The 24,273-nt window shown below is 46.1% G+C and overlaps 1 protein-coding gene across 4 annotated transcripts in view; it reads left to right on the top strand.

The window, feature by feature from the left end:
- GFRA1 (GDNF family receptor alpha 1) overlaps positions 1–23,766 on the top strand; it is a 211,433-nt gene extending 187,667 nt beyond the window's left edge. For all 4 annotated transcript variants that reach the window (XM_045040726.1, XM_023240978.2, XM_023240975.2 and 1 more), the window contains 2 exons: positions 19,401–19,454; positions 20,585–23,766. In XM_045040726.1, coding sequence (XP_044896661.1) covers positions 19,401–19,454; positions 20,585–20,740 — 210 coding nt within the window. In that variant the 3' untranslated portion in view covers positions 20,741–23,766. The remainder of the gene's footprint in view (positions 1–19,400; positions 19,455–20,584) is intronic.
- Positions 23,767–24,273: the final 507 nt, after the last annotated feature.

Raw genomic sequence — 24,273 nt, 5'->3', positions numbered from 1 at the left:
CAGCATTCTCGGAAAGAACCAGCAATGCAGCTTTCTCAGTCATAGAAGAGATGCGAGCGCAGTCCCGGGGGTAGCCTTGGTGAGGATGCTTACTGCTAAAACCGCCAGTGCAGAGGCCGGCTGTCCCCTTCCCCACAAGAACCCATCATCTGCCTTGGTGGTTGGACCACACTAACCCTAAGGGTCCCACAACAGGGACACTGCTGGCCCTCAGTGGGCCATGGGAGCAAAGGCCTTGAGGTGGGCATCTTTCCTGGAGGGGAAAATCTGCAGCATCCACTGGATTGGAATCCACATCGATATCTCGCTGGCCTCCCTTACTCCCTCCAGTTCCTTCTCTTCACAGAGTACGGTTTGAAGCCTGTAGAAATGGTCTGGGTGCTTGTAGGATGTAGGATGTTTACAGGTGGCTGAGAGGGACAGAGGGCAGGCAAGATTTGCCTATCCATTACACTCCTCCATGTTAGAGTATTGAAACATTTAATTAGAATATTGACCATTAGAATGTTGAAAATGATCTAGGTCTGAAGCAAGACTTCCCATCCTGGAAGAATAGCGTGCCCTACCCCTCCTCTGCCTCAGTGCCTCATCACCTCAACAACGTCCGTCCCTTCGTCCCTGATAGGGTGACACCAGACCGGAAGTGATTTCGAAACGCTTCCAGGGCCAGCCCCCCAAAAGTCTAGATGTGGCGGTGGGAAGGCAATTATCCAAACCTGCTAAATACCCAGGGATCCTCTGGCTGTGACCAAGTGAAAATTTTAAGTGTTGAGTTTTAAAAGGAAAGCTGCCAATGGGTGTTCTGTAAATCATTTGTGCCAGCAGACTGACCCCATTATGTCAGCTAATCCTGGAAATACAGGAGGTAAATTTAAATCTTCGAGCACGAAGCACTTAATCAATATTCTAAATGTTTTTCTTGCAATTTATGCTAGCAGAGCAATGGGGTGCTTTGGCGTCCTGTTAATCTTCCACCGGAGAAGAGGCACTCGAGACAAGGCCAGGGTGGTGGGATTTCACACAGGATGGTTGGTGGGAGGGCAGGAAGCTGGAAAGGGAAAGAGGGAGGTGGTTATTTCCACACGAGTCCCCTGGCATGGGGACGCTCATCCACCGATCCCAGTGGGCAGAGCCACCCCGCGTGCACCTCCTTGGTACTTTCCTTTAACCCGTGCTTGACAGCCTTGGAGTTGACTTGCCAGGGAGAGCATGAGCTGGGGTCAGATGCACCCGAGTGAGAACCCTGGTTCAGTTCTTATTGCTGTGTGACCTGGGGCACGTTTCCTACCTCCTCTGAATGCCTGCTATACAATATCACCTGCCGCTCTGGTCTGCTGTGAAGATTGAAAAACCGGTGCCCAGACGCAAAGGGCCCAGCTGTCCAACCCTTGTGATCGATGAGATGTGCAAGAGCTTTGACTCTGGACCCTGGGGCCATAAAGGAAGGGCTCTTCCCAGTGGCGGGGAGGCCGTGAAGCAGAAAAGATGGATCTTTTTAGTGCTTTCTTAATTTCTAAGAACCGTTTGAACTGAGTGATATCCAGCCAGTTCTAAGAATTGGCCATTGTAGAAAGTCCTAAGGAAGGAGGGAAGTGCAGGTGTTCTTGGGACGGCAGGACAAGGAGGAAGGGAGACCAAAAGGCAATTAAAAAAAAAAAAAAGGACGAGGTCTTGAGGGGTTACAACTGTTCCAAACTCCATCTCACCATGCCCAGAAGGACTGTCCTGGGAGTGTCATCCTAACAGCCAGCTTCTTGGCAGCGTGACTGGGGCCGTGACAATAGTCAGATCTCGGTCCGTTCTGGGTACCAGAGTGGGACTGTCTGCCAGGGGCCATTGCCACGTCTCTCTAACCAGCTGCTGACATTGGGAAGAGGGGACACACCTGTAAACAGGAAACAGTCTTAGTGGCAGGAAAGATAGCGTTTTGAGAACCAGCCCCACCTCTTTGCCTCCGAGACCAGGACTTTGAGTCTTTCCCATATCTGCGTTCTGCCTGTATGTTAGTTGCTTAATATTTATGTTTAAACTAGATATGCTTACTTCTATCAACACTGTCATTTTTAGACTCATCCGAAGCTGTTAACATATCTGAAATATATGCAAATCAGTGTGCTCATCTTCTATAATCGTAAATATTAAAATTAAAACAATAAAGAGTGTTTGTAATGCCACCTAAATAGTGTCATATACACCAGTGGTCTCCCAGACCCTACTTGGAGAAACGTGATAAATCATGTAATGTGACAGAACCCAGAACTATTTGCTTTGATAACATGCATCGCCTCCTTTTTTATGGTTGGGTATTAATAAAGCAAATGTGCATAAGCTCTTCCCATGAGTCGAGTACTTTCCTCAGCACATTATATGTATATACAGTCACTCCGTCCCCACAGTAACTTCATGAGGTCAGTACTGTTGTTCCCATTTTTTCAGACAAGAAGCCTGAGACACAGAGAGACTTGAGCAGGAGAGGAGAAATGGAAAGGTAGCACCTTCCCCTTCTGTGTATTTTAAATGGCTACACTACATTACCTAAATCACTGCACTTTACCTCTTTGTTTCCGGATAACATTATTCACTCAGTATAGATTAAAATCAGTTCCTAGATTCTTGTTGAACATCTGGCAGATGGAGATACCAGACTGGCTCATAAACTGGCATAAAGAAAGGAAATGACACCTATCCTGACACCAACTGGTGTCCCTAGAGCAACTCAATTCTGACGCTGGCTCTCGGAGTCAGCACAGACTCCAGAGGTTAAAGGGCACAGCCCCCAACAAGACTGCCCTTACTTCATATGCCAGCCATCTTCAGGGATCCCCAGGCCACCTGCACTTCTGACCGACCAGCCACACATTCAGGGGTTCCCATGACTCCTCAGGTTCAATTCACTAGAACGACTCAGAACTCAGAAAAGCACTATTACTGATGATTACAGTTTTATTATAAAGGATACAAAGCAGGACTAGCCAAATGCAGAGATATGTAGGCTGAGGTCTGGGAGAGTCTCCAAAAAGAGAACTTTCGTGCTTTTCCCTGCGGGATCAAACACATCACCCTCCCAGGGCACTGATGCATTCACCACCCAGGAAGCTCCACGGGGTTTCAGGGACCAGAGTTTTAATTGGGGTTTCATTACATAGGCATGATTGATTGAGCCATTGGACATGTGATTGAATGCAGTCTTCTGCCCTTCTCTGGTCCCTGGAGGTCGGCAGGTTGGACTGACCTCACGTGATTCAAAGCCCCAACCTAGTTGGTCTTTCTGGTGACCAGCCCCCGTTCTGAGTCATCTCATTACCATAAACTCAGGGGTGATCCACAGGGCTCAATGAATACCAAAGATCCTCCCATCACTCAAGAACTTCCAGGAATGTAAAGGTTATCTCCCAGAAACCAGGAACAAAAGCTAGTCAGATTCTAATTTTAATTCTGGGGCCAAACAGTGAAACTCCTCACAAGAAAGCTGGAGTCGAAATTTTGAACGTGGGCTCAGTTCACCACTTACCAGCCGTGAATCCTTGGGAAAACTACTTAGCCTCTTTGTCTCAACTTCCTCATCCATGAAATGGGGATGATGGTGGTAGAGCCTTCTGGGATGTTACAAGGATTCAATGTGATCCCACCCGTGAGGTGCGCTTGGTGTACCGCTGAGCTCTGAGGAGGTGCTGGTCGAGTCTTTCTCATCTGTGAGCTTTGTGTAGCTTCTGGCACTTGGATCTCCCTGGTCCCCTCTGTCCCATCTTCTGGGTCAGTGCCCTGAAGGGCCAGGCTGGGTTTTGCATTGCTTTATGGGTCCTATTTTCAGTGGTTTTTCTGGGCTTGGTAGCCTGTAAGGCTTTGCCACCTGTGCAGCAGGCTTATTAAGGATAAGAGAAGGTGAGTCCTTGTCAAAGTGGTGTTTTTGAAATGTAATTTAGATTCAGATGCTTCTTCATGGGAAACCGCTTGCTTCCTTGGAATTCTTTGCAGAGGGTGGGCTGCTCGCCTCTATGCCAATCTTGCAAATTTCGATAAGGATTGTTTGGTGATCTCTTGGCTGTGAATTGAACAGCTCCCCCAGGTCAGGCTTGCTCAACCTTGGCCTATTGACATTTTGGTCTCTCAGTTCTTTGTCGTGGGGAGGGTGGGGGCTGTCCTGTGCCCTGTAGGGTGTTTAGGAGCACCCTTGGCCTTCATCTTCTAGATGCCAGTAGCACCTTTCCCTAATTGTGACAACCGAAAATGTTCCCGGGCATGGCCAACGTCCCTTGGAGGGCAAAAACGTCCCTGAGGGAGGACCACTGTCCAGGAAATGAGGGCTGCCTCAAAGCCCCCCTTTCCTTTTGACCACAAGGGAAATGGAGGTGTTGGAGAGTCTTCTCAGGTTTCTCTGCGTGATAAGCAACATAGGGAAATGGAAGAGCGGAGAGCCAAACTGGACCAAATCTTTCCTGGGTAGTCCAGGCATGAACAATGAAAAGGGGCTGCCGTTGCCACCAAAGTCCCATGCTTGGACATTTAAGCTAATTTGCCCGAGGAAGCACTGCCCTCGGGGTGGGACCTGAGGATACTATCAGAGGTAGCATTAACTGAGGCTCTTGACCCGGGTCTCACCATCCAAGGACCATGGCCTTTAGGGCCCCGCACCCTCACATTCTTCTGTGGAATGTTTTTCACCCACCCAGCGTGCTGGACGAGTGACCCACAGGTGACATTTCAAAGGAGACTTTTGCCGGACGACCGGAGTGGGTGGCAGCGTTTATATGTAACCCCCCATCAGGCTTCCCATGTGGACTTTGAGCAGGGGGGAGCTCCAGGAAGGGTGGTAACAGAGCAGGATCCAGATCAGACCGCCAATGCCAGACTCGTCGCCACTGAGCCCTCAGCACGTGTGCTGAATCCCAATGACTGTGGCAGCACCGATGCCATTTCCTGAGCCTTTTGTTTAAGAAAATGACCTTGGTGCTGCATGTTATTTGTGGTATTTGGTTTATGATCTGTGTGACGTTTCTACCATTTCTGCATATTGCAGAGTGTTTGCTAGCACCTACTGTTGTTTCGGTCTCATAAAACAAAAGAAAAAAAAAACCAAATCTTGGCTACACCTAGCGTTTCCTCTGCATAATGCTCTCCTGCTTGGAGTGAGTTTATTTCCCCTGCTCTGGGAGAAACGAGCCATGAGGGGTGTCTTCCCTTAGCAGAAGTGCTAAGCCTCCGGGCCTCCCACCCAGGCTGCTCCTGGGCTCCCCCAGAAGCCTCCCTGCAGAGCTGTGGACCAGGCGGCCAAGGGGCCTAGGGGCCTGCGTGATGGGCCCAGCTACTCCCAGCATGAAGAGGCTGCCAGTGGGCTCCTGGGATTTAATCTGCCCGGCTCCGGCTGCCAGCTGATGAGCTCAGAGGGAAGCTGCCTCTCAGGATCCACCCACGTTCGCCCTGGGAGGAAGGAGGCTGTTGTAAAAACAGTTTTCGAAAGAACTGCTTATAGAGCATTTTCCAAGCCCCTTCATCCAGGAGAGTGCCTGACTTCCAAACTCAGAAATTGGGTACTACTCCTTTAAGGCAGCATGCTGAAGCACAACTTCAGTTGTGTATTCAAACCCTATCGGACATGGAAGCCTGCAGCCTATAACTGGTAGCAAAAAAAACAGGAATCTCATCTCGGGGGGGCAGGCTTCCTGGTAGGTGGGTGGCCGGTGTGCACATCACCCGCACCGCAGGGGTGGTGGCACACGTTGTATCAGCACGATTGGGCCACCCAGACAAAGCACCACAGACTGGGGTGGGGGGGGGGCTTTTGCAACTGAAATTTCTTCCTCATGGTTCTAGAGGCCGGAAATCCAAGATCAAGGCTTGGGTTCTCCTGAGGTCATCTCCATGGCTTTGCACATGGCTGTGTTCTCACCATGTCTTTGCAGTGACTTTGCCTGTGTGTACGTGTCCTTGGTGTCCCTCTGCGTGTCCACATCTCCTCTTCTTATAAGAACACCAGTTAGGGTGCAGGGAGCCTGGGTGGCTCAGTCTGTGAAGCATCCAACCATCAGTTTCAGCTCAGGTTGTGATCTTGTGGTTTGCGGGTTCGTGGGTTTGAGCCAAGCGTAGGGCTCCATGCTGATGGTGCGGAGCCCGCTTGGGACTCTCTCTCTCCCTCTCTCTCTGCCTCTCTCCTGCTTGCTCTCTCTCTCAATAAATAAATAAACTTAAAAAAAAAAGGAACACCAGTTCCAGTGGTGTGGGGCCCACCCTAACAACTTCACTATAACTTAATCACCTCTTTAAAGACCTGTCTCCAAATACAGTCACATTCTGAGGACCTGGGGAATAGGGATTCGACATACAAATTTTGGGGGGACCCCATTCATCCGTAACATATGTCTGAGGGGAGGTACTTGATAACTAAATATTTGACATTAAAAAAATCTCACTTATGGGGTGAATTTAAGCAGAAAAAATTACTCTTGCCACAGGTCTTCCCACAGTGCACTGGGTTCTGCTAAGTATCTCTTGTGTATAGCCTTTGAACGTGAGAGACTCGCTCTCGGCTGGTCCTGTGATGGAAAGAACATGGGAAGTCCCCTCCCTTGGGCTGCCCCGGCCAGCCTGCACACACCTGCTCTCCGCTTTGCGTGGAGCTCTGGCTATCACTCGTGAGCTTCCACAAATTTAATTCAAGCAATGACTTTTTGTGATTGGCACATTTGCATTGTAGCAAACGTTGGTTCAACATATTGTTGGAATACACAATACTGTAATTTAAGATTATTTTATCAGCAGTAAAGGGTTTTATAATTCATTTAAAAAGTTGTAATGGGCTTGAGCATCTTCAGTGGAGTTTAATAATATAGCGTTTTATAGCTGGCTGTAAAACTTCAGATTACGGTTTTAGCAATTGTGCAATTCTATTTTATAGTTTAATAATTGTTCAAATGAAGGAGAGTATAACGTTCCTAAAAACCAATTTAATGACTTAGAAAAATAGCCTTTATCAAAATCTAACGTACACCTTTAATGAACCCAGATGTCACCTTTTCAACAAAGGCGGATCATGGCATCTATTTTTCTCAACCACAAAACCCTCCAAATGAAGCACACCCAGTGTAGTATCTCTGAGGTATAGTTTTCTCTTTTTTAAAAAAATATTTTATCCCTAATCTCCGATAGCCAGAATAAGCCTATTTGCCAAGCACAAGGTGGATGGCAGCTAGGCCAGAAGAGCTTCCGCAGGAACAGGGAGTAAATTGGTTCTCTCTTTAGAAGGTTCTTTGTTTTACAGATGACCCCTTCATCACACTGCTTCAACCGCAGCTGCTAACTTTAATAAAGTCCCTTATTAATGCCTTCAGATAGCCCATACTTAACCATTCTGTGAGTGAGTGGCAAAATGGGGAACCCTACATTATAATATAATTGTATACTATTATTACGAGCAATAAAAGTGTTAGCATATAGCATTGGCAAAAGGCATTAATTCATGCTGTCATTGGAATTACAGTTCATGTTGTTATATTTTGGGATTTTCCTGGGTTATATTCTCAGACAGCTAAAATCAATAAAGAGTAGGCTCTACACAAACACGATTACCATGGAATACGCTTTGGCAACATGGACCCAGGACCCTTGGGTGCAGTGATTCTTGGGTGAACCAGCTCTGGTTCAGAGCCGTGTTGCAGTTACGGAGAAGTGGCAACAGCCAGAGGAAGTCCATGTGGCTGGGCTCCTTCCTGGCTGGGGTGCAGTCCATGGGCTTGGGGCTCACGGGCCATTTCCGCTTTGTGTTAGTAACAGCGGTGGCTGTGATGCGAATGGCAGGGAGGCAGACCCTGAACTGTCCACCAGATAAGTAAGCAGGAGAGAGGTCCTCAGCAGTGGTAGACTCTCTTGCATCACCCTGAAATGATGGGGGCCTCCTTTTCCCTGCTTCCCACTCTGTTCTCTAGCAGCCCCACCCTTCGTTGTCAGCTCCAGAAAGCTTCTAGCTGAAAGTTGGTGCTGCGTGGGAACAACTTAAGGCTGCCTGTCCCAGAAGCATCTGAGTATTCTCTCCCAGATCACAGCCACCTCAGCAAGGATACCACAGCCGGCAGGCATTCTTGCCGTCCCGAGGCAGGCACTTGCTTCAGGCGTCAGCTGTTGTCTGTACCTATTCCTGCCCTGGCACGTGGCACCCCCTAGGTTACAACGAGGCGGGGTGGGGAAGGGTAGTAGCCCTTAGTGATTCTGAAGTCCCATGAAGAGCACAGGCATCGTTCAGTTTACTCCAAAACCAAGCTCGCTTTGAGATAATGTAGCTCAAGCGTTGAGTGTGCCCATGCTTGACAAGGGATCACGCAGACAATAGGCCAACAGAAGTATGGTTAGTTCGCAAAGTTGCTTTTTTCCCTGTTTGTAAGAAAAGGAGGTTGTGCTTAAGAATAAACAACACTGAAGGGCCAGGCTTCTTGCTATAGTAGAATCAAACCTTTCTGTGGGTTTCAATAGAGAGCAATTTCACGTCCTTAATCCTTGGATTCATCGTCTGTAATATGGGAATAATGAGCACCTACTGCCTAGGAGGGTTGTAATAATTAAACAAATTAAAATTCTCCAGCATAGTAATGGAGCCTCCAGTTCAGCACGGTAACTGTTTTTATCATCACTTGATCCTCCTGGTTGGTGAGTGCTGAGCACGAGACGGAAGGAGCCTGTACTAAGGGGACAATTGGTGGCCTTTACCCCCAGATTTTTCAGGGACATGAACTTGGGCATCATACGGGGTATGTACCCTGCAAAAGTGAGCCAGCCTCAAGTTGAACTATTTTTTAAGTCTTTTTTTAAATGTTTTATTTATCTGAGAGAGAGAGAGCGAGAGAGAGTGCAGCACGAGCAGGGGAGGGACAGAGAGAGACACACAGAATCCGAAGCAGCTCTAGTCTCTGAGCTGTCAGCACAGAGCCCGATGCGGGGCACGGACTCACCAGCAGTGAGGTCATGACCTGAGCTGAAGTCGGACACTTAACTGCCTGAGCCACCCAGGTGCCCCGACTTGAACCAATTTTTTATGATCACCCACTTATGATGCCTTCTCCTACCACTTTTGTCAAAAAGGGGGGCTAATAACTTAAAGATGGGGATGAGAAGACTAGGCCCCCTCAAGGTGTTCTAGGAAGAGCCATTAGGCCACTTGCACCTGCGGTTTAGAGGGCAGTGAGGCTGGCCCATCAGAGGGACAGTAATTCAGCAGTTGGACAATTGCTTAACCCAATTGCCGGATAATAAACATGCTTAATAAAAAGGAATAGGACGTCTGCACCATCTTGGCCATAAATATGCTCTCTTGTTCTGGGTAACCTATGAGAATACCTCTGAGTACACTTAGATCACATACTATAAATAAATCCAATTTCTTGTATCCCCTGCTGACCTCTTATCCTTAGGACCTCTAACCAACCATACCTCCCTGATAATAGGCTCTGCCTTGTGTTTGAGCCGTGGAGCTCATGCGTGGGAGGAAAATGGCTCCGGTCCTCCTGTGACCTGTGAGGTTCAACAGAAGGCTCCCCTCCCTTGGACCCCTCCTGTTCAAACCGCGAGAGGAGTCACAGCATGGACAGGGCTGTCTGGGAAGGAAGCTCCGGGTGGTGGGCACTGAGTAGACACTGCAGTTTTCCCCAGGTGGCTGATGCTGTCCTCTCCTAGGCAGCATGCGTGACCCCAGGCTTATTATTGATTCCCTGGGCCCCTTCTCAGCTGTCAGCGGGATAAGAAGAACTACTTCTGTGGGTGATCTGGGGGTTATGGGAGATCACGTGTGCCGTGTCTGGCGTGGAGTCCATATGCATGGGTTTTGGAGTCAAGGGGACTGAAGTCAGACAGATGACCTCTCCATGCAGACACCCCAGGCTGCAGAAACTCGGCGAGTCCCAGCCTCTCAGAACCCTCGTTTTCTGATCCGTGCAAAGGGGTAGAGCCCCCCTCAGAAAGTCATGTGAGCGATTGGGAGTGTTCAGTGAAGCACAGATGGGGTCATTATCGGAGGGGGCCGTCATGAATGGTAACTGTCACGGTATCACTCTTGGTCTCCTTGGTTTTCCTCAATTATCTGTTTTTCTCCGTGTACGAAGAGCACATTTTTCTCTCAAGTTTTTAAAATTTTTGCTTTCACCTGGTTTTCCACAGTGCCCAGGGTACTCCATTTTCTGAACAGAGGGTGAACTAAAGCCCAGGGTCGGTTATGTCTGCAGACCACGGCGTTTTATATCAAACCTTAGTTACCACCATAAGTCACAGATCCATTACGGGGCCGCACTCAGCTGCACATAAATGCACAGGAGAATGAGAGGCTTAATAAATATTATCTGATGGCTATGAGGATGCGCGTCTGATGAGACAGACTTCATGCACTTCTCATCAGAGACCACAATGAATCTTTTCTGTTGCCCGTGCACATTTGCATTTCCGACTGCGCATCTGAGAAAACAAATGTTTCATTTTAGGGCCATCCCCCTAGTTGCCTTTATACCATTCTCTCTTGAATGTTCGCTATACAAAACGCCTCCCCTACCCCAAACCAAAATGTCTTTCACACATTGTTTGGCATCATCTGACTGTTAATTGGGCATACTTTTCTAAAATACAGGTCATAATTGCTTCTTGTCTGAATATTTTACTAATCAAACAAGTTAACCATGAAGGAAAACACAGTTCTCTGGTGTAGTTTGCAACCTGTGTTTGCCCCAACTTAGGGGAGAGCAAAATGGATGCAAGATGATCCTGTGAAGTATGGACAGAAGAAAGGCCAGCTCGAGTGCCATGGGAAGCTCCCTGCCGTAGACGGTGTCTGCACCCAGCGCTACTGGCCATCTTGCCATTAGTGTTGAATTACAAGTGCAGGGCTGCAGGAATCCTTTTTATGGAATGCTGGAGACTGACGGGCAAGCCCGAGGGACTGCTTAGCTAATGGAGGACTGTTGATATATCCTGCTGGACTGTATCTCTTTCACTGCATTCATTTTTTAAATCCAAGGGATCACAGAAGACCATACGCCAGTTCTAGTCACTGTCATGTTCGCAAGCCAAATTAGCTTCAGCTTTTGCATTTCTCCAGCCCCTGCCCCAGTCCCAGAGCACTAGCCTAGACACAGGGAGGCTAAAGCAATCGTCGACAGCAACCTGAGGTTTTCAAGGACTTCCACCTTCACGTTTGATTCTCAGAACAACTCTGCGAGGCAAGCAGCAGGGTAGGGATTATTGTAATTAAAGCTGATGGTTGAAAAGCCAAGGCTAGGACCTTCCTAAGCTGTGTTCATTGTATCATACTTTATCAGTCAAGCCGGTACCAGGAAGCAAGTTCTAAGCCATAGTAGAAGTTCTTTTAACTGACCCTCATGTAACCAACTCATCAGAAGCCAACCTTTCCATTCTCTTGTGAACATCTAACGCCCAAGGCGGACTGCATGCCCCAAGCTGGTGGCCTCTGTCCTCCTGCCCACCTCTGCCCTTGCTCTCTCTCTAGTTGAGAGGCAGGCTTAAAAGAGTCAGGCATGTTTGTTCTCAAGCCTTTTTGTGTTCTTTTATTTGTATTTTGCTTACATAATTTAATTCAGTATTCCATGAAGGATTGAAATCGAAGCACAAAAGAAAGTATAGTTGTTTCCATGAAAACTAAGTGGAATACCTTGAAAGAGCCAAATCCTTTTTTTAAAAGAAATGCCTTTGGATTAGTTGTGGGTGAGACAAAATTATAAAAGACTGAGAAAAATTACAAAAATGTAAAACGATTCTGCACTGAGATTCCTCTGCAGGTAGCAAACAAATGTCACTACCGTTTTAAAGAAACTGAAACTGGAAATTGTAGACCATGAACAATTCTGAGTGTAGCTTATGCAGAACATAAGCCAGGGAACTGTAACAAACTCTTTCTTTAAAAAGCTTTTCTCCCCCTAAGTATGTACGTATGTATGTATGTACGTATGTATTTTGAGAGGAAGAGGGAGAGAGAGAACATGCACATGTCAGAGAGGGAGGGGCAGAGAGAGAAGAGAGAGAGAGAATCCCAAGCAGGTTCCATGCTGTCAGCATAGAGCCCAACACAGGGCTCGATCCTATGACTGAGATCATGACCTGAGCCAAGACCAAGAGTTGGATGTTTAACTGACTGAGCCACCCAGGCGCCCCTAAAAAGCTTTTTTAAAGAAGGTGGCCTTAGTCATGTATCCAAAAATCAATAAATGAGGGACATTTAGATTTGAAGTTAGAATATTTGATATAATACATACAATGAAATATCCAGCCTCAAAAAAGAAGGAAATCCTGCAATACGCAACATGATGGATGAATCTGAAGGACATTATACTAAGTGAAATAAGCCAGTCACAGAAAGACAAACACTGTAGGATTCCACTTATGTAAAATATCTAAAATACTCAAACTCACGGAAACAAGTTTGCTGATTGGAGTTCCCTGGCTTATGTTCTGCGTAAGCTACACCTAGAATTAGTTCCTGGTCTACAATTTCCAGTTTCAGTTTCTTTAAAACGGTAGTGACATTTGTTTGCTACCTGCAGAGGAATCTCAGTGCAGAATCTTTTTACATTTTTGTAATTTTTCTCAGTCTTTTATAATTTTGTCTCACCCACACCTAATCCAAAGGCATTTCTTTTAAAAAAAGGATTTGGCTCTTTCAAGGTATTCCACTTAGTTTTCATGGAAACAACTATGGTTTCTTCTGTGCTTCTATTTCAATCCTTCATGGAATACTGAATTAAATCATGGTGGTTGCCAGAGGCTGGGGGAGGGGGAAACAGGAAGTTGTTGTTCCCTGGGTATACGGTTTCAGTTCTGCAAGATGAAAAGGTTCTCGAGATCTGCTGTACAACGTTGTGCCTGTATTGTGCACTTTAAATTTGTTAAGAGAATCGATCTCATCTTAAGTGTTCTTCTCACAAATTTTTAAAAAAGGAACTCTGAAATAAAGTTTTATACAAGTGTGTAATTTTTGAGTAGTTTAATGATTTTGCCCTTAACTTAATTTCTCAGTTATCCAATAATCTATGGGCACAGTCCCCAAACCTGTCAGGTAAGAGGGTTTCTACTCTAGGCTTGGCCCCTGAGCTTAACCTAAATTGGACAGTTAAACTTGGAATGCCCCACGAGTGCCAGGAACCCAAGACTTGCTAGACTCTAGAACATGAATCCACGTCTCATTCAAGGTCCAGACGCACCCCCACACCCACACACAGACACACACACATAAACCCTCAATCTGGCCTCATTTCAGTTCACTGCACTGATTTTGGAGGCCTTGTCTGTACAGCCCAACCAACTAGGATCTGAGCCTGCCCTTCTTCTGGGTAAGGAAGCATGACTTCAGGCCTCCAAAGCCTTTTCCCCACCCCCATCTTCCAACCAGGCTCAACCTGCCCAGAGCATACCAGACTAATGAAACTTGGCACCCAGTGGGCCTTCTGAAACCTATGCTAAGTGAAATATCTTTATAAGGTTTTCTTGGAACTTAAAGTAATGAAAGCCTTCTGGCTGAGGTTCAGTTCAGTGTCTTGCGGGTAGCGAGTAGAAAAGCCTCCCAAGGATTATCATCACTCCTTAGAAGGACGCTTGCCCTATCTCACCGCTGCCCTCCTCACAGCCCCTCAGACCCTCCCCAACCCGTGTCAGGGTCCACGGGGCTGGCAAAAATCAACTTGGAAAGGAAATGGATCCCTTCCCTGTGGAGCGCGGGCATTAGAGGACAAGCATCCAAACCCAGGGGCTCAGAGCAGGTCTTATTTATGTGTCCGCTTGTTTTAGGCAGCTGACTTTACTGCACATTATTCGGACCAGTGGTTGCAAGTGGTTGTTACCAAGTTTGTCGGAAAAGCAAATCAGTAGGAAGGTGAGTTTCAAAATAGACAGCGGCAGGGATTTTGGAAAGTCTGGCCAACAGCTTGTGACCAGACCAGCAGTTAAAACCTCCCCAGGCTCTCCCAAATCCAACAGGCAAAATCCAAAAAGCGGAAAAGACTATGCTACAACAGAGCACTGGACAGACTGCCATTACTTAGCTTGGATTCACTTCACAGGCAGCTTCTTTTGTCTTTTTTGTGTAGAAATTAATTTGGACGAGTGTATATCAAGTACGCAATAGAGTTGCTGCCTAGTAAGTACTGCCCGTGAAAGTCAGAAGAGTCTGGTTTTTTTTAATGCAATGTAACAATGCAGACTCTAACCTTCAGAATTATGTGCACACCTTCTTCCTATGTTTTGTCCTACTTGAAGACATAAGACGTGTAGATTTAAATTGAGAAATGGCCATTTCAGGAGGAACTCGTGCAATGGTTTCCCCTAGCAAAGGACCAATTTATGCTGCAGAAGAGACTCATATGCTAATAAACTGGTATTGACAAGTGTGATAGATGCAGCTAGGTACTTAGTGAGTGCTGGAGAGCAAAGTTGATTGCATTTTACAGTCTGTGTATTTCTCTGTTTATTGCTTGTATTCTGTCATTAAGCAAACAGGTTCCTAATATAGCGAATCTCTCTAATCAGTAAAGCAAGGGAGAAAAGAACCAGAAGCATCATTAATTACGACCATTTGGCTGCAGCCTGGACAGTCTGTTGCTATTGGATTGGGCAGCTTCCTCTGGTTTTATTTTCTGGGGGTAAAGCAGAAACTGGCTCTCCTTATGCGTGGAGGAGAGCAGAGAAATGTTCCATGCCCTGCTGGCTGACAGCTGCCTAAAAACCTGAGATGAAACACTGGCTTCTCTACAGAAACAGAGTCCTGGGGCAGCAAAGGCCAGGCTCCGAGTCGGTGTGCTTTTAAGTCTCTGATTCCGTAAACAGAGCAAGTGTGCTGCTCCAAAGCCTGCCTTGTCCCCCGGGCTCCGGGAGAGCCTCCTGTGGACAGAGCTCCAGTGTGCGTGCAGTGGCCGAGGGGTGGGGCCGGACTGGGGATGCGAGTGGCCTGAGTGTCTGTGCGTTCTGGACAGGAAGGACGTTGGCACCATGGCAGACTTTCCAAATGCTAATCACTGGGATGAAAAGCCAAAGCGTCATCATCGTTCTGACTCCAGGTAACAGAGGTTAACAACATCTAATGCATTTATTAACCCTCTGGTGCCAGGGACTGGCGAGGTCTGGCCCCACAATTACAGTGCCGTGGAAATTCTATTATCTGACGTGCCTGGACTAGTGGATTACTGCCAGTGACGGTTTTATAACACGGCTGGAGGGACAAGGCTTATGAAGTGCCTACATACAAGTTCCCTAGTTTTCCAAGGCTCCTGGGCCGGACACAGTCTTCTCCAGTATCCCTTTCATCTCCCTCTTCTGGAGATGAAAACCCTGTGGTACTGTATTTTAGTAGCGCTGTTTCCCCTCAACTCAGTCAGGTGGCTTCCTCCGTAACTGCGAAAGTACGAGTTAGCTGCAAAGAGGCACTCTTTCATAAAAGAGATTAAATAATTCATTTTTCAACATGCTGTGGCAGTGGTTAAAATTGGCTCTCAGAAAAATGAAATCCACTCTCCTCTTCTTTATCCTTCTCCCTTTTTGAAAGGGATGCCGTATCGTAAAGCCACACCGTAAGTTTTGGCGTCCAGATAGGTCCAGGCTGGCCATGCTGTGTGTAGGGTCCCTGCGGATGTTGTTGATGAGCAGGGCTGCTGGGCCCACAGACAGGACCTTGAGCCAGCACTTCCAGGATTACACCCTTATTTTTACCAGTTCAGAACTCAGCAGTATAATGTACTCTTCTTAAGTAAGTTTCTAACTTACCTCATACCTTAAAAGGTCTCAGACGTTTTGTTATGTGTTTCGTTTTGGTTTTTTTTTTTTAATTTTCCTGGTTTTTAAAACTTTTCCTAGGACCATCCCAGTTTTTAGCACCTAAGACACAATGTTTAAAGTCTGTAAGCACTTTTTGCAATGGTGGAAGGTGGGAGCCACCCTTTAATTTTTGTCTTTATTTATCATAACCGACGAGCGAGACAATGACAGCTTAATGATGTTTCCAAAAATGCCCAGGGTAACAGCCTTTAAAGTGTGGAAATCATAGGTTGCTCAGGCTTCTAAAATGGGCCTTAGGAGCTGGATTTTAAGTGGACTCCGGATCTGCTTATCAGATTTCTGACCCCGGTGTCACTAGAAGGGTTAAGATTGGATACAGAACTCGCAAGCATGCAGCGAGCTAGATGTACACGGGTCTAAGCTCCCAGGCTCTGCCCCCTCCATCTGCAGCCTACTAACCCTTAAAGGCACCAGGTACCCAGTGTGGCAATGCTCCACGTGTACGTGATGTGGACAGTCCAGGCAGCAGACCCACTGTCCCTCATCTTGTAATATACACTTCAGGTTTGCTGTGCGATTGAAAAAAACAGACAAACAAACCCTATGTCTACGTGCAATCTTTTGATTCTGTTACTCAGATGCCATCTGCTATTCCAATAATGGTAACATTTGTGCTTCACCTTGTAATCAGACTCCTAGACTTTCCTGCGGTCCACATGAGGTTCAGGTAGAACTCCAGGGCTGTTCAGCTCAGCCTCTGCAGTGCTGGGAGTTTCCACCCATACCTCTCAGTGGGAAGCTGTGTTCATATACTATGTAAGCAGAGTATCTGAAGGCCTGTGTGGGTGCACTTCTAAGCCTCTGGAGTGCTAAGTCTTTCTGTGGGCTGGGTAGGTGCTTAACGGGAAAGAAGGCGTTTTCTCAGAGCATCTGCAGTGGTCTGGGTGCACATTATTACTTTTACTCTGAAGGTTACCCAGTTATGCCAACAAGAATGGTCTTCAAGGCAAGATAAGCTTTGAGATGCTCCCTCCACTTCCAGCGAAGTCAGTGGTGCTGCAGGGTGACCAGACCTCACGTTGACCTTTCCTTTAGATAGAGACCAACAAAATGTCCACTTTGGGAAAAGAAGAGCGCAGAGGCTTCATAGACCTGGAGCTAGTCTGAATGCATTTTCCTGTGTGATCGAGCCGTTATCCCAGCTATTTCTAGATGTAAGGCAAGAGCCTGCAAACCTATAAGCCTGTACGCAGTGTGAAGCCCTCAATGACGAGTGAAGGTCAGAAATCTACGTAGGCAGATCCAGAGTCCACCTATGAAAATCTGTCAAGACAGAAGACTTTTTCTTATCCATTGGCAGAAGTGCCTTTACGAAAACAGTACAGCCTTGGTTTGTGAGCATAATTCATTCCAGAAACATGCTTGCCATCCGAAGCACTCATACGTCAAAGCGAACTTCAAGAACCATTGGCTCAGTTGCGACCATGTGACATCGGCATCATGTGCTACTCGTACTGCAAGACATCAGTCACATATCAGGTTAAAGTTTATTAGAAATGTTTGCTTGTCTTGTGGAACACTCGCAGAACAAGTTACTCACAGTCCAAGGTTTTACTGTACTTAATAACAATGGGCATTATGGTAGTATTTCAAGAGGTTCCTGAAATGACTACGTGTAGCTAATGGGCATCTCAGCATGTATATATAATGAGTACAGTGCTACTCACTGGTGCTAATCATACGGAACAAGGTAGGAAGGAGACCCACCTGACCCTCAGAACTTAGAGGGCTGTGGTTTTGGACACTGAGGCATAGTGTAGCTATGATACAGCACAGCAACAACTTGAAGGCATAATGTATTCCAGACTAGAAGTCGGGCTGCTTTCTCTGTGCATTTTAGTGAACTTCTTAGTTATGCAAAGGCCCTTAGCAAGGGTTTGTGTCTTTTGTGGATTATGCACAGGCAAGGAAAAAAGAAAATGTGATGTTTTAAGACCATTTTGGTATCTGGGCACAATTCCAATCTTGAACAGAAATAAAACATGTAAAGTTCTGTACATTATTCTCTGCAGGTGACAGTGCAATGGACCAGATTTGCTATTACTACAGATTACAAGTAGGCTTTTGAGTAAGGTTCAATTGCTCTTTCAATTTCTCCTCTGATCTTCTTATATATAACATTTTGTGACCTTTGAACAGCCTGGGGATGCTTCACAGTGTCTTATTCTTGATGCCTGTTTAAAGGTTTCTATTTCATATTCACAGCTGGCATATGCAAATATAGGTAAAGATTATGATGCCTTTCAAGTAGCATTATGGTCAGTAAATTACTCCTTGGGTGAACGTGCCATCATCAGCCTAGCATGTCTTCAAGGAGTTGCAAAAGTCTTCCTGCAACAGGCAGCCCACCAGCATCATTCACTCAGAGCTGATTGCCCAGACACTGCTTGATTCAGGTGCGGTGCTTAACCACGGTCATCCTGTTGGCACATGAGCTCTCTGTCTTTGGTGCCAACAGATTCCTATTCTGGGGGAAGGGGGCATGGGAAGGGGTCTTCATTTGGATTTGGAGGCAGGTAGAACATGAAGCATCAAGCATGCCAGGATTGCCTGGGAGAAACACTGTAATGGAAGAAAGAGCACATTTGCTTTCAAGAGTTTTAGACACCTGGTCTGTATCTGTCTCTACCAGTAAACTGCTCTGTGACCTTGGAACAGTCACTTAACTTCACTGCACTCTGTTTTCCTTTATAAAACAGAAGGGCTGTACTGGGTCAGCAGTTCTCATTGTAACTGAGCGCTGGAATGTTTCCTTCAACTCGGTTCTCTGGTGGAAGCTCAGTGGGGACTTTCTCCAGTGCGAGGCGACAGGGAGCTTAAATGCCTTCAGGGCTCAGCCCCCTCCCCACTGCCCTGGAAGCAGTTTTAGGAGTGCTGCATCGGGATCTGTGATGCCCTGCACTGTCGCTCCAGGGGACCCATCTCTAAGAGTCTCTGCCCTGTGCCGTCACTCGCAAGCAGTGAGCGGTTGACTCAACTAGAGAGCAGCCCTGGGAGCCCAGGGACTATACGCTTTTGTTTGTTGACTGAAGCGAAGAATAAACAAGTAGGTAAGCTGCGGGGAGACATATCTCTATATTACCAACGAATGGGAATTTTTATTGCCACGTTTTTCCCTCGAAGGCACATGCTGAAAATTAATATTTAGAGATATGAATGAGTTCCCAATATGAAGGACTTCAAAACTTTGCCTTTAGTAACCTAGTCTTGTGCCTTTTCCACTAGGGGCCACAAGTAGCTAATGAGCCTTTGAAATGGGGCAGGTCTGAAATAGATGTGCTAGGTCAATCATACCCGATTTTGAAGACTTGGTATGAAAAAAAGATGTAAAGTATCCCATTAATAACTTTTTATATTGATTACGTGTTGAAATGATAATATATTGGGTCAAATAAGATGTATTATTACAGTTATCCTCACCTTTATCTCTTTACCTACGTGGTTACCGGAAGACTTTAAATTATATATAGGCTCAAAGTTGTGGCTCACATATTTCTGTCAATGGCCTTGCCCTAGAAAACTGACTGGATCATCAGTAATTGTTATTCCATACTGTATATGAGTGATTTTATGTATGTGTGTTTGTTTCTCTTCAGGCACAGAAGCTGAAATCCAATGTGTCGGGCAGCACGCACCTCTGTCTTTCTGATGTAAGTTCTGTTTCTCTCTGGGTCTCCCTGCCTTTCTAGAGACAGAGCCTTTGGGCCCCTGGTGATGATATAAAGGCGGGTGATGATGTCAAGGCTCAAAGGCAACAAGGTTTCAGGTCCAGAAAAAGATCTCTGGCACCTTCCATGTCCCTCTGGCCTTGGTGCCAAGTGAAGTCTGCGGATCCCAGGCCACAAAGTTAGGAGTAAGTGTGGCACCCAGGAGCGTCATCTCAGAGCTGGACCCAGCACGGATGCCGTCGTTCCGGTGCCCGGAGACTACGTGACCAGAGTCGCGTAAAATCAGCCGGCATGGGACAAGACAGACAACAAATCCCCCTGCTTACTCTGTGCACAGTCCCTTTGACCTCTGCAGCAACCCAGAGATGGCTCGGGCAGGCCACATTAGCAGGCCACATTACTCTCCCTGTTTTACAGATGAGACGAAGATTCTGTAGTGTACCGATCGCTGGGATGTGGCATTCTGGGACTGAGTGGGTGCTGTGGTGGAGACGGAGTCATCCGTCTTGAGACAGCTGTGCTGACTGGGGCCAGAAAGCCTGAGTTCTGGTGTGGGCTTTCCACCTGACAATCAAGGCAGGCCCCTTTATCCAGAAAACCTAGGGTTGGGCGGGCAAATGGAGAGAAACGTTGCTGACTGCTCTGCCGGTCTCCAGGCACTTTGTGGCCCATCTCCACATGAACTGATACTTGCCTGGGCCAGTATCTTTCCTAAGGTGATTCTTCGTGCCCTTCTTCCACGCTGGGAAGGGCCCACGGCTACCAGAAGGAGAAGGTTCCATTTGCACAGCTACTGGCAGACCCAGGAGGCAGGAGTGAATGAAGGCTCCTCGCTGTCCCACAAGAGGATTTCATTAATCCATAGCAGAGGGTCAAGAAGCAGGTGTTGTCCGTTTTATCCTAAGGCATCCGATTCTAACCCAGATTCAGGATTCCTTCCTGAGTACAAGTCAGTGAATTGAAGTCTCCGTATGTGGTAATACCTTGGATCAGCTTTAGTGAGTGGTGCAGCCAGTGGGAGGCAGGGGCGGGAGAGAGAAAGTGTGGTTTAAATACGCTGGGATGGAAGGAAGACATGTAGTGGGTGATAATGAAAATATTCTCTCTTACAGCGTGATTACGAAAAGAACGGCCTTGCTGGTGCTTCCAGCCACATAACCACAAAATCAATGGCTGCTCCTCCAACGTGTGGTCTGAGCCCGCTGCTGGTTCTGGTGGTAACCGCCCTGTCCACCTTTTTGTCTTTATCTTTGGCAGAAACATCGTAGCTGCATTAAAAAAAAAACAAAAAAAAAACAATGCGGACATGTAAAAAGACAAAAACCAAGCTATCTGTTTCCTGTCTTCTTGTATATCTGAAATTCCAGTTTTAGGAGCTCAGTTGAGACACTGGGAAAACAGTTTCATTCAACTGGAACTTTTTCTTTCTTTCTCTCTTTTCTTTTTCCTTTCTTCCTTTTTTTTTTTTTTTTTTTTTTTAAGAAATCTTGTGAACCTTAGGGCTTCTATGGGATACCTGACGCTGTGCTACATTCCAAATTCAAAAGGCTTTGGGGCATGCTGTGTCGTAAAGGGGGAGTTTGTAAAGTTGGCTGTCTAACAAACTGGGCCCATGTTTTACATGATGATGTCGATGACTTTAACAATTTACCTCTGGCCGTTACTAGCAAGAGAAAGGAGTTAGTATTACTAAAGAATCTTCCAGAGTCACGTAATGACTGGTTTCTAATGACATCATTTTAGCCTAACATGGGTGCAGGTTTTGGTGGGATTTTTTTTTTTTTGTCACAAAGCAAAGATCCTCATCAAGGGGATCTTGATGGACTTTGTGCAAACCAGCTTGCATCAATGTTCACCTTTTCTATATGTACTAACATTTTCCACATTGTGTACTACAAACAGTTCTACACTCTCCTACCAAACAAAAGACACCTGTTGCATCCAAACGTAGTGTCTGTCTTCTAGTCAGTGTGGCGGAGGGGAGTGGGGGGAGGCGAGTGTGCATGAACGTTTGCAGTACCTTGATCGTTGAACGACACTCTCCCAAGCCTTCCCTGAGCGAGAAGCCCTTTAACTAACAGGAGTCCAATATAGCCAATATGTCACTCTAATACTCTTTACACGTATGAAGTTATATGTAGGAAAAAAATTTTACTACCAAATGATTTCAACTATTGGCTTTCTATATTTTGAAAGTACTGATACTGTCTTCATTTTTTACTGATGATTTAATACAAAATACAGGGAGCTCGTTTCCCTCTCGTAAGTGGTGTTCGCTCCGATGTTAACTTCACGAAGACAGCTCTTCAAAAGCAGACTGGGACGAGTCTGTGCTTTAGCAGAAAGCTCTGCACCCCGTTACTGCGGACAGGCAGGAGGAAACAGAACAGCCAGGTGTTGTCCTTTATCATTTCTTGACATGCAAGCGTGCATTCCCGTGAGGAAACTGGCGGCCATTTGTCAATGCCCTGCAAAATCTGATGGCACCTGTGACAGTTGACACAATCCAGTACCTTGGTTTTCATGTGACTTGACAGAGACTGGTTTGGCTGGGACGGAGGGCAGGGACCTGCTGCCCTCTCTTCTGAAGCAGATCCTTGCCAGCCTACCCGGGTCTTTTCCTGAGGGTTGTCTTGACTCTCAATGGTGATGACCTCGCCGCTGGTTAGAGTGATTTGGTCTGAAGGTCATCAGGACGCTACTTGCATCTTGTTATGTTGTGTGTCCTCCATGACAGACTCTGACAGACTGTGTGGGAAAGAAAGAAGGTTGTGGATCAGGAGGACCAATGATAGGTCTGTGGAGAAGAGTTGGCTGGTAAAGATATAAGGAACAGGACTCTGGATACAAGGCATCTGGCTTGTTCACTGCACATCATCTTCCATCATTCTCATCCTTAAACAAGTAGACCCTGAAGTGCACTTTCAAAGTCTGGTTGATGGCGACATTCCGAATCTGCAATGATCGAGTGCTAGGAGCCATGCTTCTCCAACACCGAGTAGAGAAGAGGAGATTCCACCTGAAGAGAGTGCTGGGAGCATTATCTCTCCCACATCAGTAGGGGGGCTGGAGGAGGAACTCAAGGTGCACAGTTCATACTGATCCCCTTTGCCCGCTGATGTTTGCCTTGTAAGAATTAATCAAATCACTGGGGTGGGAAATCTGTTCGATCCAAGATAAAGGCATAGTCTTTTAGCTCTTATTGGTGTTTGAAGTACATTTATATCCAAATGTTAATAAACATAAATGTATAATACCAAGTACTGAGTTTTTTCAGTTCAAACTGTTTTCAAGGGAAATTCATCAAACAGATTTGAGTCGTGAAAGGTTTCATAAAGACTGTGACTTTGAATAAACACATTAAATGTGTCGAAATATTTGGAATTCCAGTCATCTATGAAAGCATATCTCTTACAGAGAGTATTTTGTTTTAATTAAGGTATCTTTGTGTATCTACATTGGACTAATTGTATATGGGTCTGATTCTATGCGGTCTACTATAGAAAGCTATTGATTACTTCTGCGGTGAACAGCAGCTGTAATTAGCTTCAGATGACCGAAGAGGAAGTGCGAGTTATCAGAGCTAACAAGGGTAGCCTTCAGTGAAGAACACGGGGATGTGCAACACATAAATTAAATTTTGGAAAGCCTCATCTATCACCAACAAAGATCTCATTTTTCTTCACAGAGAGAAGCATATTAGAGTTACCAAATTCTAAACTTGAAAATACATTGCTGATTCAATAAACAGGGGGGAGGATGTTCAATGACACCATGTTAGAGAGATTCTTACAAAATGCTGCCGAGCAAGTGTTTCTGCTGTCCGGGGTGATTCTCAGTTTAACACCGTGGACCTGAAACACCACCATCATTTGTCCCAGGACTAAAGCAGGCAAGTGACTCAAATCTTTGACTTCCTTGTGCAGTGCTGAAAGCAAAAGTGATTACTTCCTGTCCCTCTGTCCCTGCAATTAGGGTAGCACCAAATGCAAGGGCTGTCGGCTGAGGTTTGGGCCTCTTGCAGAAAGCATCTCTTTGTCGTTGATTTTGACCAAACAAAAATAGTAACTTACGTCCGTGCAGACCACGCCTCTCACCTCGAGTCTAGCCACGCCCTGCTTATTTAAGAGAACCCAAAAGGAGGGCGATATTGCCAAATTGATTGGAAGCACATTCATTCCACTGTGATGTTGAATATCTTTGACCAATGTATGTTTGAGTGTATGAGTGTATGTTTAATAGAGCACATGAAGGAGAAAGCAGCGCACAATAAAGAGAAGGATTCAGAATGCCACTTCGATGTTTATTTTTCCATATCTGAGTTGTTTCAAGTCCCTAGAGCGTAAGTTGAGAATTACATAGATTATTTTTTATCAAGTATAGCGAACTGTGTCCAGAGTGTGATAGGAGTGTGGTTTTCATTGGAAAAAAAAATAAATAAAACTATTTAACAATTCTTTATCCTGCAGTAAAAAGTGTCTTAGAAACTGTCTTCGAGTTAGTCAAATGTGGGACAGTGTTTCTCTGGAGCTGCCGCGGCCTTTGATTTGGTCTGTATGAAGACCGTTCCTATCATGCGTACGCCCCAAGAACGGGTCCCCTCCAGCTGCATCCTGTCACCCACCTGTCCCTTTGTACTTCAGATTAGACACTCCCAAACACTCCATCGGCTGAACTAGGAAGGGAGCAGAGCAGAAGTGTTTTTGAGTCCATGTAAAGTGCTAATGGGGAAAAGGGATAGAAGGGCAGTGAAAGTTTGTCTAATTAGCAAATTCCTTAGAATCTAGCAAAGAATGTAATT

Source organism: Felis catus, chromosome D2 (genome assembly GCF_018350175.1).
Source record: "Felis catus isolate Fca126 chromosome D2, F.catus_Fca126_mat1.0, whole genome shotgun sequence".
NCBI classification, from domain to species: Eukaryota; Metazoa; Chordata; class Mammalia; order Carnivora; family Felidae; genus Felis; species Felis catus.
This window is presented reverse-complemented; position numbering and strand designations above follow the sequence as displayed.